Source organism: Cetorhinus maximus, chromosome 8 (assembly GCF_964194155.1).
Source record: "Cetorhinus maximus chromosome 8, sCetMax3.hap1.1, whole genome shotgun sequence".
Classification (NCBI taxonomy): domain Eukaryota; kingdom Metazoa; phylum Chordata; class Chondrichthyes; order Lamniformes; family Cetorhinidae; genus Cetorhinus; species Cetorhinus maximus.
This window is the reverse complement of record NC_135886.1, coordinates 43,750,101-43,766,366: the sequence shown is the minus strand read 5'-3', so window position 1 is coordinate 43,766,366 and position 16,266 is coordinate 43,750,101. Positions and strand designations below refer to the sequence as shown.

At 42.7% G+C, this 16,266-nt stretch overlaps 1 protein-coding gene across 7 annotated transcripts in view; it reads left to right on the top strand.

The window, feature by feature from the left end:
• pacsin1b (protein kinase C and casein kinase substrate in neurons 1b) overlaps positions 1 to 16,266 on the top strand; it is a 273,452-nt gene that overhangs the window by 240,248 nt on the left and 16,938 nt on the right. For all 7 annotated transcript variants that reach the window (XM_078546750.1, XM_078546744.1, XM_078546751.1 and 4 more), the window contains one exon: positions 6,503 to 6,678. In XM_078546750.1, the coding sequence (XP_078402876.1) occupies positions 6,503 to 6,678 (176 nt within the window). The remainder of the gene's footprint in view (positions 1 to 6,502; positions 6,679 to 16,266) is intronic.

Genomic DNA, 16,266 nt, shown 5'->3' with positions numbered 1-16,266 from the left:
CAAGATAAGCTTGTATTCAGAGATTCTGATTTAACTAATATTGTATGTGTGTTTTATATTGCATTTTAAATATTTGTAGGCCATATGATTTGGAGTTGGAGCTAACATTGGATAACCAGTTGTGGGTATTATTTCCTTAGCAAGTGAAGGATTACAATAATCTTAGTGAACATTCAGCCCTTGTAAACAACTCATGATAAGTATAAATCTTTGATGCAAGCCCATACCACTTCTAACTTTTCATTAACTTTGCTGTTTTTGTGTCTATAGCATAAAAATCACAAAGCAATACTTATATGACCATATATGAATATTTATCATTTTATTACCATTCTTTTGCTTCCTTTCTATATATTGTAATCATGAGAGATGAGAGAAAGAGAGAGAGATAAAGACTCGTCAGTGCTAGGAATACATCTGATTTATATGAAGCCACACATCTGCTGTCTTATTAATGGAGAGTTTACTCAATATAACTGCAGTACACCGTCATCTGCTAGAATAACAATCTGCCCTTTGAGAGGAGAGTGCGAGAGGAGGACCTTGGGACAGGCAGCCAGCAGCACCAAGAGGATCTAGTCTATCTAGAGGATCTAGCATCTAGTCTATGCTCAAGTAGGAGTAAGGGTAAAATAAAAGCAAGGGCCCATATTCTATTTAGCTAAGATATATGTCTGGGGAGCTCAGCCCCGTGATTTGCGCATCCTACGCTATGTGGGAAATCCTAGACCCTCCTGGTGGTCTGGATGACCATGTGTACAGGAGGTGCCTCCGACTGGAACAACTCTAGCTCCGGGTTTGGACCATGAGCCGCAGTTGGGGGCACTACGGTGCATTCACGAGGCTGAGAGGTTCGTGAGTAGCACGTTTCAGGACGTGGTCACACCCCACAGCTTAAGGAAGTGCAAGCGAGCAGGAATGGGTGGCCGACAGACAGAAGAAGGGGACCAGGCAGGTAGTGAGGGAGTCTCCTGAGTGCATCTCACTCACAAACTGTTTTTTGGCCTTAGAAAACGGTGAGAGTAATGGTTCCTCTGTGGAGGCCAACCAGAGCCAAGGCCATGGCACGGTGGGTGGTCCAGCTGCTCAGGGTGAAGAGGAAGAAGTGTGGAAGGGCATTTGTTAGTGAGGGGAGTAGACAGGCACTTATGCGACCGTAGATGTGACTCCAGGATGGTATGTTGCCTCCTGGGTGCCAGGGTCAAGGACGTTATAGAACAGCTGCAGGACATTCTGAAGGGGGAGGGTGAACAGCCAGAGGTTGTGGTCCATGTTGGGACCAATGACATAAGAAGAAAGAGAATTGAGGTCCTGCAAGCAGACTTTAGGGTGTTAGGTAGGAAATTGAAAAGCAGGACTTCAAAGATAGTAATCTCCGGATTATTCCCGGTGCCACGCAGTAGTGAGTATAGGAACAGAAGGATAGAGCAGATGAATGCGTGGCTGGAGAGATGGTGCAGGAGGGAGGGCTTTAGATTCCTGGGGCATTGGGACCATTTCTAGGGGACGGGTTACATCTGAACAGGAACCGGACCAAATCTTCGAGGGGAAGTTTGCTAATGCTATTGGGACAGATTTAAACTAAATTGGCAGGGAGATGGGATCCTGAAAAGTAGTTCAGAGGGGAGAGAAGTTGAGATGGAATTATAAGTTAAAACGCTAGTAAGTGAGTATGGAAGGCAGAGGAAACATAGGCTGGATAAGAAAGAAGTGGGTTTAGCAAGGCTAAATGGAATATATTTTAATGCAAGGAGCTTGAGGAACAAGACAGATGAGCTGAGGGCATGGGTAGGCAAGTGGGAGTATGATGATATAGCTATGACCGAGACTTGGCTAAAAGAAGGGCAGGATTAGCAGCTCAACATTACTGGTTATAGGGTATTCAGATGAGATAAAGAAGGGGATAGAAGAGGAGTGGGGGGGGTCACAATATTGATCAAGGAATCAAATATAGCAGTGAGGAGGAATGATATCCTGGAAGGATCATCAAATTAGGCCATATGGCTAGAAGTGAAAAACACAAAAGGGGCAAACACACAGTTGGGTGTGTACTGTAGGCCCCCAAACAGTCAGGGAGAGATAGAGGATCAAATATGTAATCAAATTTCAGAAGAATAATAGGGCAGTAACGGTAGGGGATTTTAACTACCCAAGTATTAACTGGGATAGTTTTAGTGTGCATGGTAGGGAGGGAGCAAAATTCTTAAGTTGCATCCAGGAGAACTTTTTTAGCCAGTATGTAGAAAGCCCAACAAGGGAGGGGCAGTTCTGGACCTAGTATTCACAAATGAGCCCAGGCAGGCGGAAGGCATATCAGTAGGGGAGCATTTTGGAAATATTGGCCATAACCCAGTTAGATTTAGGATAGTTATGGAAAAGGATAAGGCTGGGCCAGGAATATAAGTTCTAAACTGGGGTAAGGCTAATTTTACTAAGGTGAGATACGATTTGGCCCAAGTGGCCTGGGAGCAGCTACTTGCAGATAAAACTGTTTCAGAGCAGTGGGAGGCATTCCAGGAGGAAATAGCGGGAGTACAGGGCAAATATGTTCCTGTAAAGACGAAGGAGGGTACCAAGTCTAGAGAACCCTGGATGTCAAGGACATAAAGGTTAGGATTAAGAAAAAAAAGTGAATGTTAGGGCAGGTACCAAGGGCTCAATACAGCAGAGCCCCTAGAGGAATACCAAAAGTGCAGGGGGGAACTTGAAAAGGAAATTAGGAAAGCTAAGAGAATGCATGAGAAAGCATTGGTGGATAGAATAAAGGAAAACCCAAAAGGGTTTTTTAAATATATAAAGAGCAAGAGAATAACTAGGGAAAGAGTAGGGCCAATTAGGGACCATAGAGGTAATCTCTGTGTGGACTTGGAAGATGTGAGTACAGTCCTCAATGAATACTTTCCGTTGGTCTTCACAATGGAAAAGGACGACGCAGATATAGACATCAGGATGGAGGACTGTGAAATATTAGAGGAAACTAACATAGAGAGAGAGAGGAGGTACTAGTGGGTTTAGCGGCCTTAAAAGTGGATAAATCCGCAGGCCTGGATGAGGTGTATCCCAGGCCGTTGAGGGAGGCAAGGGAAGAGATATCAGGCGCCCTGGCAGTAGTTTTCAAATCCTTTCTGGCCACACATGAGGTGTCAGAGGACTGGAGGACTGCTAATGTTGTCCCTTTATTAAAAAAGGGAGGAAGGGATAGACCAGGAAATTACAGGCCAGTCAATCTCACCTCGGTGATGGGGAAGTTACTAGAAAGAATTCTAAGGGACGGAATATATCTGCACTTGGAAAGACATTGATTAATCAGGGATAGTCAGCATGGATTTGTTAAGGAAGGTATAGTTTGACAAATTTGATTGAATTTTTTGAGGAGGTAAGCAGGAGTGTTGATGAGGGTAATACATTTGATGTGGTCTACATGGACTTTAGCGAGGCTTTTGATAAAGTCCCTCATGGCAGGCTGGTCAGAGCCCATGAGATCCAAGGCAAAGTGGCACGTTGGATCCAAAATTGGCTGAGAGGCAGGAAGCAGAGGGCGATGGTAGAGGGATGTTTCTGTGACTGGAACTCTATTTCCAGTGGGGTTCCACAGGGCTCGGAGCTGGGGCCCTTGCTCTTTGTGGGGTACATAAATGATTTGGACTTAAATGTAGGGGTATGATCAAGAAGTTCGTGGATGACACAAGCATTGGTAGGGTGGTAAATCATGAGGAGGATAGCCGTAAATTGCAGGAGGAGATCAATGGACTGGTCAGATGGGCAGAGCAGTGGCAAATGGAATTCAACCTGGAAAGTGTGAGGTAATGCACTTGTGGAGGGCTAACAAGGCAAGGGATTACACTATGAATAGTAGGACCCTGGAAAGTACTGAAGATCAGAGAGACCTTGGTGTACATATCCACAGATCCCTGAAGGTAGAAGGGCAGGTAGATAAGGTGGTTAAGAAGGCATATGGGATACTTGCCTTTATTAGCCGAGGCATAGAATACCAGAGAAGGGAGGTTATGCTGGAACTGTATAAAACGCTGGTTAAACCACAGCTGGAGTACTGCATATAGTTCTGGTCACCACATTATAGGAAGGATGTGATTGCACTGTAGAGGGTGCAGAGGAGATTTATCCCAGGATGCTGCTTGGGCTGCAGGGTCTGAGCTATGAGGAAAGATTGGATAGGCTGGGCTGTTTTCCTTGGATCAGCGAAGGTTAAGAGGGGACTTGATAGAGGTATACAAGATTATGAGGTACATGGATAGGGTGGACAGGAAGGCACTTTTTCCATTAGTAGAGGGGTCAATAACCAGGGGGCATAGATTTAAGGTGAGAGGTAGAAGGTTAAGGGGGAGTTGAGAAATTTTTTCACCCAGAGGGTGGTGGGAGTCTGGAACTCACTGCCTGAAAGGGTGGTTGAGTCAGAAACACTCGTAACATTTAAGAAGCATTTAGATATTCACTTGCATTGCCAAAGCCTCCAGGGCTGTGGGCCAAGCGCTGGAAAATTGGATTAGTGTAGTCAGATCTTTATTGACTGGTGTGGACATGATGGGCCTAATGGCCTCCTTCTGTGCTGTAAACGTTTGAGTCTGAGTTTTTACACACTTCCAACTTTAAAGGAGGAGGCAGGGTTGAGTATGGTGAGCTGCAATGTGGGCGGTGAATCCAGGGACATGGCAGCCCAGCCAATATTAATGGGCAGATGTCATTGCCATTCAATTTTCTGAGAGTCCCAACTCTACCCAGCCAGATCGACAAGCTGACCAGCGAGCAGAAGCAGGAAGTTTGCAACAGGAGGTTGCAGCCAGGGATCCATACAAATGGATCCCTGAGGATGATGGTGGCTCTGGAGGCCCAAAGCTTCTTCGTGAGGCCTGGATGAGCATTCCTGCCCTACAGACAGTTAAAATAAAATTTTTAAACTTTCCTGCCCATGGTCCATCTCCCAAATGGCCTGATGTTGAAGCCATCCCTGCTCGCCTGCTTAGGCCTCCAACTAATATTGCAGTCTGGATCAGGTGACGTGAGGGCCCAACTCCATATTTAAAGAAGTACCTACATTCCTTCCTGCGGGTGCCCCACTTAGGGCTGCCAACACTCCAGGGTTGGTCTGACGTCTCCAGGAATTGAAGATCAATTTCCAAAATACTACTGTGTGCAACCCTGGAGAAAAATCATCGGCTGGTTAAAAAAGATTGTTTTTTTTTGTAATTTACTTTGAACATTTCCCTTTACCAGATATAAAAATATTGAAAATGAGGGACAAAGACTGTTTGCTGACAGTTGAGCATCATTCATTTGGGTAATGAATCTTTTTGTTTTCCAATTGACATAGGAAGGCTATACATCACAAGGATGGATGTGTTGGCCAAGTAATGGCTGGAGTGTGGGGGCAAGTCATGTGATGAAACCTCCAGGAATACTTTTAATCACAGTTAGCAACCTTAGTTCCACTCACCAGCTCAAAAGAGCAGTTAAAGATCAGGAGAGCAGAATGTCTGCCTTTGTTTTAATTGCCCCTCTCACCTGGTTTTCTTCAGGCAGCAGATAGTTAAAATTGGGGACATTATATTCCCCCATGTTTCTTTGTTAATACATCTCAATATTGTTTGTACAACTGTACCGTGATATTGTAATATGATGGTGTTGAAGACTCCTTGATTAAAATGCTAGTAATGGCTTATCTTGATTCGTTGTAGATGCTTTTTGGCATATTAGCAGCAAATGGCTGATGAGTACAATGATATAATCTGATATTATTTGAAGCCTGCTGTGAATAAATGCTATTGTATGTGAATAATGAAAATCTAATGGGCAGCATTATAAATACAAAATGCTTAATCTTAGGATGGCACTTGTTTTGAAGACAAATAAGGCTAAATTTCACAAAAATAACTTATTTACAATAGAGTGTAAAACTACAAAATAAATTGGATTGAACTCTTGGAACTTGAAGACTAATCATCACAATGGGGTTTTCAAAAATCTTCTATGTATAAACACATATATATGTGTGTATGTATGTAAAATTTACATATATAGGTGTCTGAAGCTGCTCAAGAGGATTATGTTATCTGAATCCTTCATTGGTGACTTCTTCCATTATTTTGTGTTGTGTATCAGACTGGAGCAGGTACTTGCATGATGATGATATGGCTCTCTGGTGTTTCCTTTTGTAATACTGTTGCCCTCTAGAGGTGAGCCAATGGTAACTAAATAAAACGGAGCCGAAAGATTTCCAAAAAGCATTAAAACACATTGTAGCCATGCTAAATGTTTCTGGTTCATCCATGGGAAATGTATTGATGATTCTTGGCAGGTCATATAACATGGCACAAGGATTTAGACCATGTGGCTTTTATCGATTGGATTTTCCTTGTGTGAAATCCCAGCTGCCTCTTTTTGGCATTATGTGCATAGTTATGCTGCCACGATGGCTCGTTAGTGCTTCTTAGAATTTTTATGCAAACTTGTTAATTGTAATTATGTTGGATCAATGCCTGTATAGACAAAAGAGAAATATGAAAAGGCCTTGGATGAATTGAGTAAATGCACACCACAGTACATGGAGAATATGGAACAAGTGTTTGAACAGTGCCAGCAGTTTGAGGAGAAACGACTGGTTTTCTTCAGGGAAGTGCTTCAGGACATCAAAAGACACCTAAACCTCACCGAGAACAACAAGTGAGTATTAATTAGAGCTATATAATACGTAACTATCCATCTCACACACACATTCAAAATCATGTCTCACTTAAAAAATACTGGAAATGTTTAGTAAGCCAGGCCGCATCAGTAGAGGGAAAAACAGAGTTAACATTTCAGGTCTGATCAACATCAGTTCTGATGAAAGGTTATTGACCTGAAATGCTAACTCTGTTTCTCTCCCCACAGATGGAGATTGCTCCAGAATGCCTTATGCAACAGCATGCTAACGTTGTTACATATTCAAAAATGCATTATGCCATTGGGAACCTAAACAACTAGTTATCCTGCAGCTGGGTACTGGCCTCAGCAGTTTGGAGATTGTACACAGGAAACTAGATTTCAGGACATTTGGCTGAGGGATGAAAGAAGAGCAAATATTTCCATAAACTAAGACCATGGTTTGAGCTCTGTTTTTGGATGAGATTCCAATAGTGTAGATGCTAAGAATTGTGGAAAAGATCATTGTTTTAAGAGGAACTAGCACTTCTATATTAAAGATTGATAAGTATTTACAGTAATAATTTTGTAGAAGTCATTTTGAAAAATGCTTTGAGTTGCAAAGTTACAGTAGAAAATGTTTAGCAAAATTGTTTACAGCAGTACCTTACAATGCAGTAATTCCAGTGTAAGAACAGGAACATCTCTTTTAGATCAAATTGAAACCTCAAAAAAAACCATTTGTAACAAAGCTGTTTAAAGCCAAGCACCATGGAGCAGACGTGCATTAGCTAGTTGCTCTGCAAGCTGATGCTTTCTTCAATTTGAGGCAGACAGTTTAAGAGTAGCAACACTATTGAATAGGATAGGTTGGGGGATACCAGCAAAAAATTAATCAAAATAATGAAACCTGATGAGAAGCAAACTACTTGTCACCTGTTGATGTCTTTGGTTACCAGAATTTGAGGTTTGCTACTATAACAGTATATATTTCTAACTCGACATTTTCTGAACTTCTACAGCCTTTTCTATCATTTCTTTTTAAATTTACGTTCAAATTTGTTGAAAATGCTTGAGCAATGATTGGAAAGATAAATAAGAGATTTAATTCAGGACTTCTGTTCGACGTGTGGGACCCTCCCTGCACGCCGACGTGTGGCGATGTCGGGCACGCATCCCGACGTCACCATGCATCATTCCGATCTTCGGTTTGGCGGGCACGCACCGCAGTCGGCTGCATGCCCGCCGAACTGTCAAAGGCCTGTTAAGGCCATAAATCACCTAATTAAAGTCATTGTCAGAGCTGCCCATCTAACCTTAAGACTGGCGGGCAGGCGAAGAGCTCAGGCGGCCTTCGCATTTCTCATGAAACCTCATCCACAGGCAGGATGAGGTTTCATGAAGGGTTTATAAATTAAATAAAAAATTTTATTAAAATTTTTAAACATGTCCCAGCTCATGTGACATTGTCACATGAGGGGGCATGATGCATAATTTTATTTCTTTATTTTAAACATGTTTTGAGCTGAACTTAATCTCACTGAGGCACAGAACTGCCTCAGGGAGATCTCTGCGCTCTTTCGCACGCAAGCAAGAAAGAGCACAGGCCCCGACTCTCCCTCCTCCCCCGCCTGCACAGTTAGCGCTGAGCGCTTCCAGGAGCGCGTCATGCTGGGCAGGCCTTAATTGATCTGCCCACGTAAAATGGCGGCGCACTGCCGATCGCGGGCGGCGATCGGCTGCGCGCCTGCTCCCACTCAGCCTGCCTGACGGGGAGAAAATTCTGTAAATAGGGGATAGCTAGGAGACTGGGTTGTGTGGGAGGAGAGCCATGAGACTGAACAGCTTAATAAACTCTCTCAATAAAGAAAATCTGTGTCTTGGTTTCGGATTCACCAAATGGCTTGGATCCTGACCCATGTGGATTTGTACTCCATCATTAGTCAACATTATTGGACGAAAAGAAGGAGAAAAACAAAAAAAAACTGCGTTCATGAAAATGCAAGCTCAAATAATTTGTCTGCCCTTTCTCTCCCTTCCCACATTTTAACAGTAACTCAAATATTCTACATTTTAATATATTCATCTTTCTTTACAAAAGGCAGTCTGCAAAGCACACTATTAAGCCAAGCACAGCTTCAAACTAATAACTGATTTATTTACATAAATGCATGAATGGTTTTCACAGTGACAGCAGCCAACATCCAACGCTCCTTAGTTATGGCAAAAATAATAGCGATGTAACTTACTCCATGAATATAAATTCCCTTTAATTCTACCTAAGCTATTCAAAATTATCTGGACCAGAGTTTCTGCGGATGGTTGGGTACATCAGACTTGCTCTCTTTGTGAGCAAGAGATCAATAGACTGATCTGACCACTGTGTTACATTTAAGACGGAGGCTTTGGCCCACAGAACAGTTCAAGTTCCTACCCGTTGATGCATGAGCACCAGGTTCCCAAATGTCTGCACTTAGCTAAATTCCCAGCTGAGCAAATGGAAAAAAAACAAGACTGGGTCACTCGGGCATTGCAATACTGTGCTTATGCTAAGAATGCTTATTTTCCTCAATCCCATGGTTCCTAAAGAAAGAAGAAAATAAAGACTTGCATTTATATCACCCCTTTTCCAAAGTACTTTAAGGCCAACAAAGTACTTTTTAGTTACAATTATAATGTAGAAACATGACAGCCAATTTACATACAGTGAGCTCCCACGAACAGCAATGTGACAATGACCTGATAATTTATTATTTTTAGTGATGTTGATTGAGGGATTAAAATTGGGGATAATCGTCCTAATATTCCTCGAAATAGTGCCATGGGCTCTTTTATGTCCCCCTGATGGGGCAGATGGGCCCAGCAATATAGTTAAAGTGCATTTCAATGTAGGAACTTCAAAAGCTAAGCTCCGACAGATTTTCTGCATGGTGTTAGTAATCTTTCGAGAGTAACTGCCTAGACCTCTGTGTACTTAATGGCTGAATCTACACCAGAAGAGACTCGAGTCTTTCTGAACTATACCTTTCCCCGTAACCCCCTATGCTCTCTCACTGTGGCCAGATGCTTCAGGTTAACCTATCAGTGCTACTGATTATAACATCATTGGCCTCATGCTAACTCGGAATTTTTACAAAGTCTGCTGAGGTAAGGAAAGCCTTAACTTTATCAAGAAACAGCTTACTGTGGCTTTCTTGCTATGAGGCCTACGAGGGTGATTAGCATCACTTCCTGTGATGATGTATACTGTCTTGTTATTATATCTCACAGTTAGAATTAACCCTTATACTACATCTCCTCTCCCCCAAGTCTCTGATTCCCCCCATTATATAACATCTCCACCCCAAGTCTCTGAGCTCCATTTCTTTTTTTATAGGGACAGCAACTGTGGTGGTTTCACTAGTCTACCTGAATGGGTCCTCAACTCTTTTGGAGGAGATTGGGGATTTGAGTCCTGCATGTGGTCTCCCAGGCTCTGCTGGGCAGAAGGAGAATTAATAGATGAATCAGGTTCACCAGATTCTAGTAGTCAACTGGATTGGTCGATGAATGCAGCATCTCTGATCTGTTCGATTGGTAGATCACTGCTCCGACTGTCCAGAAAGTTGCTTCTGTGTGGAAATCAGTGCACATCTATTCCATCTCAATATACCCTTATCTGCTTGGATGAGGTAGGATCATGGATATGGTATCTGTTCAACCACTTGTCCATAGTGAGCTTGGTCCCAGATCCAAACTGTCTCTCCTGGTTCAAGGTCTGGCAGGTTGCGTGCTTTGTGAAGTTTGTCATAGTTCCACATCTGGCTGGAACAATACTCCTCATCCTCCTCCCTCACCTTGTCTAGGTCAACAGCTTGTACATACAGCATGAGTGTGTGTGTGAGTGAGAGTTGAGTTCTCAATCTTCTAACCATCAGGAGTTCACATGGTGCTAAATCATGGAGTGAATTTGAACGGTAGCTCAGGAGTGCAAGTTAGATGTCATCATTCTTCTTCAGTAATGCTTTCACTGTATGCACTCCTCTTTCAGCTTCACTGTTGGCTTGGTGAGCTGGTTGTATGCACAAAACTCTGTGATGCTGTGAACTCTTTAAAGTATTCACTGGCACACTGCAGTTCCTTGTCCAAGATTACAAAGTCTGGGATTCCATGTGTTGCAAATATCTGCTTCAGCAATGCAATCACTGCTTCAGAAGTGTGACCCTGCAGTTGCTTGGCTTCTATCCATCTGGATAGTAGTCTATTACAACCGAGAACATCTTGCCTCTGTGTTCTAAGAGGCCTATCCCAAGACATTCCAGTGGCCTTGATGGAAAGAAAGATGACATCAATGATTCTCTTGACGACGAATAGCACAAGTAATACCGTTTGATGTCATCTTTTCCAATGACTTTGAGATACCTGGCCACTAAACAGAATATCTTGCTCTGGCCTGACATATTGTGGTGCCTAAACGTCCTTGCTACAATAGCTGCAGTATAGCCTCAGAAGTCTCAATGCCCCACTCTCTCATGATAGATGTGTAAATCATCAACTACACTGAGCTGTTCTCTATGTTCGTAGTATTGTCTGAGAATGGGATTGTGTGACATGTATGCTGGCCATTCTTTAATGCAGTATTCTTTGACCTGAGCACATTCTACATCAGATTTATGTGCACCTCTGATTTCATTTAGTTGCTGAAGTGTTGCTGGTAGAGTTGTGGTGGTTGTCAATGCAAAGGTTTTCACCTCTTCAGCAATGGCTACATCACCTTGTTCAGGTCTTGCCAGTGGGATACAGGACAAAGCATCTGCTGTATTCTGCTGCTTTCCCAAACATACTCTTTGTATCAAACCTCATCAGCCTCAGTCTGAATTGTTGTACTCATGCAGGCACTTTTGCCAACCCCTTAGAATTTGAGAGCATCGCTAAGAGTTTGTGGTCTCTCTCTAACTTGAAGGGAGGCCAAGAACATAATCTGCAAACTTTTCACAAGCCCATGTAGTAGCTAATGCTTTCTTCTCTATCACTGCATCTCTCTGTTCAGCCTCCGTCAGTGAATGGGTTGCATAGTAAACTGGTCTACGCTTTCCTTCTGTCTGTATCTGAAAGAGTGTAGCTCCTAATCCTGTAGGAGATGCATCCACAGCAATGATAGTGGATAGTTCTAGGTCATAGTGAGCTAAAATATCAGGTGATAGTAGCATTTCTTTGACTTTCTCAAAAAAAACCTCTGTTGTGGTTCCTCCCAGCACCATGTATTGTCGTCTTGTAACAGCTGACGTTATGGCTCATTGATGACAGCTAAGTTGGGAAAAAACATTCTGACTTGCTTTACCATACCCATGAATCTCTGGAGCTCAGTCACATTGTGAGGAGCTGGAAACTCCTTGATTGCTTTTGGCTTCTGTGGATCAGCTCTGACACTGGATGCATCCACAATATGCTCAAAGGAACTTGACAGTCAGCTTTGAGAATTCGTAATTGTTATTGAGTGAAAGTTCTGTTTTCTGTAGGCATTGTAGCACAGCTCACACTGTAGTGCGAGGTTCTGTCTGAGTGGATCCATGAATCAGGAGATTATCCACGTGGCATACGATTCCATCTAGTCCTTCTAGAATACTTGATATTGTCCTCTGGAAGATTTCTGGCACCAATGAGATGCCGAAGGGTAGTCTGTTGAAACAAAACCTCCCAAATGCTGCAATGAAGGTTGAGAGCAGTTTAGCCTCTTCATCGAGGGGAAGTTACCAAAAAACACAATTTGCACCGAGCTTCGTGAAGATTGAACTCTTTTCCAATTTTGCTAAGCTCTCTTCCATTGATGACATAAGATGAACTTCATTTTCCAACTGCTTTGTTCAGCTGTGTAAGATCTACACAAATTCTGATCGATCTGTTGGGTTTTGGCACTGGGACCATCCCTGAGCACCAGCTTGTTGGTTCTGACACAGGTGAAATAGCCCCTTGCTCAACTTGGAGTCAATTTCCTTCTTTACCTTTTCTTATGATAATGATTGAAAAAACACCGAATCATGTTTGGAAATATTGTACTTCAAAAATAAGACCTGAGTTTTTTTAAAAATGCACACAAGCCACTGGCTGGAATGCTACAGGGTGACTCCCAAAGAGGTTATGGAACTCCAGCCTGTCGCCAGACAAGGTATTTCTAAAGACATCCAGAGACTAATTTCACCCATCGGATGGGACATAATGGGAGATGAGTATCATCTCATCAAGAAATCCTGTGAGCAATGTCCAGACAGATTTGTGAATTCACTTCCCACTTGGAATATACAAAAAATGGGTTAAAAGTGAGTTGAAAAGCTGCCCCGGGTCTGTCTGTTGGTGGGTGTTCTGAGAGAGAGCATGTGCTAGAAGTTTGACTCTGAAGTAACAGCCACACACACTACCCCTGCAAATCGCCATTTTGCAGGTATCCCGATCTCTCTCCCTCTCTAGTGAAGTCAACACTACTGGAACCTCGAAACCGACTTTTCATCTACCGAAGTCGACACTACTGGAACCTCAAAACCAACCATTTGCCTACCAAAGTCAATTATACTGGAATCTTAAATTGCAATGGTCGCGACGTTCAATCAGCTATTCCCCACAAGTCAAGGACTGCTCAGTATACCTATATACATTCACTTATTTCAAGCTGAATTCTTACTTTTAACCTGCATGTCTGTATATGCATGTGTTTTATCCTTTTTTGCCTTTTGTAGTTAATAAACTTGTGCTTATCTTTAACTCAAGAAAATCTGATCAAATTGGCTCCTTCAAAATCAGAACGATTGGGCCTGGGAAAAAGGTACCCTTTTTAGAATAAATCTTGTTGCGACTAACAGAGAGGGAGTGGGGGGGCTGAATAAAGACAGGGAGCCCATTCATCCCTCCTCACCCGGGACATAACAGTTTGGGGGTGTCCCAGCCAGACGGTGACAAATTGAGGGATGTCACCTGGATCAACAAGTTTGGGGAACCTCACCTGGGGGTGGGTCGTAACAAATTGGAGTGGAGTGGATCAGGAACTTGGGTGTAAGCAGACACACTAGGAAGAATTTTCCCGGGGACGGGGCCTGCTCGCCGATGCGGGATGACGTCGGGTGGAACTCCCGATGTCACCCCACGTCATTTCCGTTTTCAGGTTGGCAGGGGTGCAGCCAAGTCAGCTGCACGCCCACCAACCTATCAACAGCCTATTGAGGCCATTGAAAAAGTAATTAACATCATTAATGGACCATTGATTGTTGTAAAAACCCATCTGGTTCACTATGTCCTTTAGGGAAGGAAATCTGCCATCCTTACCTGGTCTGGTCTACATGTAACTCCATGTCCACAGCAATGTGATTGACTCTTCACTGCCCTCTGAATTGGCCCAGCAAGCTGCTCAGTTCGAGGGCAATTAGGGGTGGGCAACAAATGCTGGCCTCACCAGCAACACCCACATCCCATGAAAGAGTAAAGGGGGAAAAAAAAATGGGTTTTCTCGCATGCAGCCTAATGTGTGGCATAAAATGCAGAAATTGGTGAGATAGAGTTGGCTTTTCAACACTATTTCAATATCAATTTCCTGGTTTCAAGATCCCGCCCTGGCACTACCCCCCAACCCCAACCTGCCCCCAAGCCCACATGTTCCTGCGCATTAAAATTCAGCCAAATATCTGAGCTAATTAATAAAGAAAAACAATAAATGATAAAATTGTTACTTGAACTGGCATTATAAATAGATCAGAATAACTTGCATTTGCAACATTGCCTTTAATATGAAGAAATATCTCCAGATATTCCCATTGATTGGAATATGAGAACAGGATGAGTACACTTTAAGTGCAATTATTATTTGATCACATGAAGGTGATGTATTGTAACTTCTGTGTTGTCACTTCTGTGTGCTTCTATCTCTCTTCATAAGTAAGCTTAAGGATACAAATACTGAGTCAGATGGTAAAAACTTGCTGAATACTTTTCGAGAAGGTTCTCAAATGTGGCATGAAAAAGTGTAGGAAGGGCGTTCATATCAATTATGACCAAGGCAGATGTAAGCTTCCCCACCAAGGTGGGCTGAAGTGACGGGGCTGGGCAGGGTTGGATGGGGAGGTATTGCACAGATGCAGAACATTGAGAAGAATAGAAGGCTGGAGGAAACATAAAGCAGGGTGAGGCCATGCAGGGATTTGTAGATGGTTAATTTTAAATTTGTGGCCTTGGAGAATGGGGACCCATTGTAGATCAGTAAGGATGAGAGTGATGAGTGAGCAGAACTTAGCGTGGGACAGGATACGTGCAGTAGCATTTTAGCTTATAGAGGGTGGAGATTGGAGTTCGAGGAGAGTCTAATTTGAAGATGACTAACAGTATCAGAGAGGCTGTGGTGAGATGGAGGCAGGCGCTGTTACAGAGATGGAAGTAAGCACTTTTGGTAATGGAGAGGGGAATGGGATTTGTATGTACAATAAATAGGACGTTGAGTGTAATAGCATTAATATCTTCTTGGATCAACCTAGTCCCCTAGTACTGGAGCTTAATTCTTACAGAGAGCAATTTTTGGACAAAATAAAACTAAGTGCAGCAGGTTGGATGTCTTTGTCACACGTTGCCAAGAGTTGGAGCATGAATGTACCCTTTTAATTTCCTTGCAAGGTCCTTCATTTTGCTGGGGACAGGCCAGATGTATTTCTCACAGGGAGAGAAAAGCTTTAATGTAATCCCAAGTTGCTTGTGTGCCTCCTAGTGACTGCCTCATACATTTTAAGATCCCTGAGCACATTTGTAATGTAAAAAAATCATGCCTTGCAGGAAGAAAAATAACTTTTTAGAAATAGTGGCCCAGACTCAGCAGTAATAATGAGGGTGAAACTATCAGCATTCTCCAACATTGCTGCTCTCAAGCTGATAGCAATTCCTGGGATCTGCACAAGCTCAGCTAAAAGCAGAAATTCAGAAGATACTGTCAATGATTGTTTGCTTCTACAGAGGTGTGCAGCTGAGGCACTCCAGTTTGCAATTTAGAAAAATGACTGAAGAGGACCTGGCCATTTTACACCATTAATCACGCTATAAAAACCCTTGGAAAAGTTATGTTGAATGAATTGCAAATAGGTTTTTAAATGGTATACTAAGTTCATAATTACTGCTGAACAGTCTCACTGCCCCTGAAAAACGAATTTTATATTTGTGGAATATGATCAAAAAAACACTTTTTAAAAACATTTTGTTTATAATACTTCAGTTTCTTAAGCACCTTAAGCACATGTGAATGTCTCAATCATTTATTTCACTCCTTTTAAAATTTAATGAAAAACGAAAAAAACCAGTGCATTTACTTGCTGGTTTGCTGTTGGAAAAAAAACTTCAAGGTGATTGTTTATCTTGCTTGATACGCCACTGTGTTGCTCTGTGTCTGGAGATCCCCTTGACTTGGTGCCAGATTCAAACTAACATCTGGGAAAGGTGAATCCATGCCATCGAATATCATTAGACCATTGAGGGTAGCTTTCTTCCAGCTCAGCTGCAAATGCAGGCACTGCACTGCTGGCAGTGAAACCTGGCCCAGTTTACTCAAAGCCAAGTGTTTGGATGATTTTCCAAGGGGGCACTTTTGATTGGTAACCCCTTTTGAACTGGCTTGACATAGTGAAG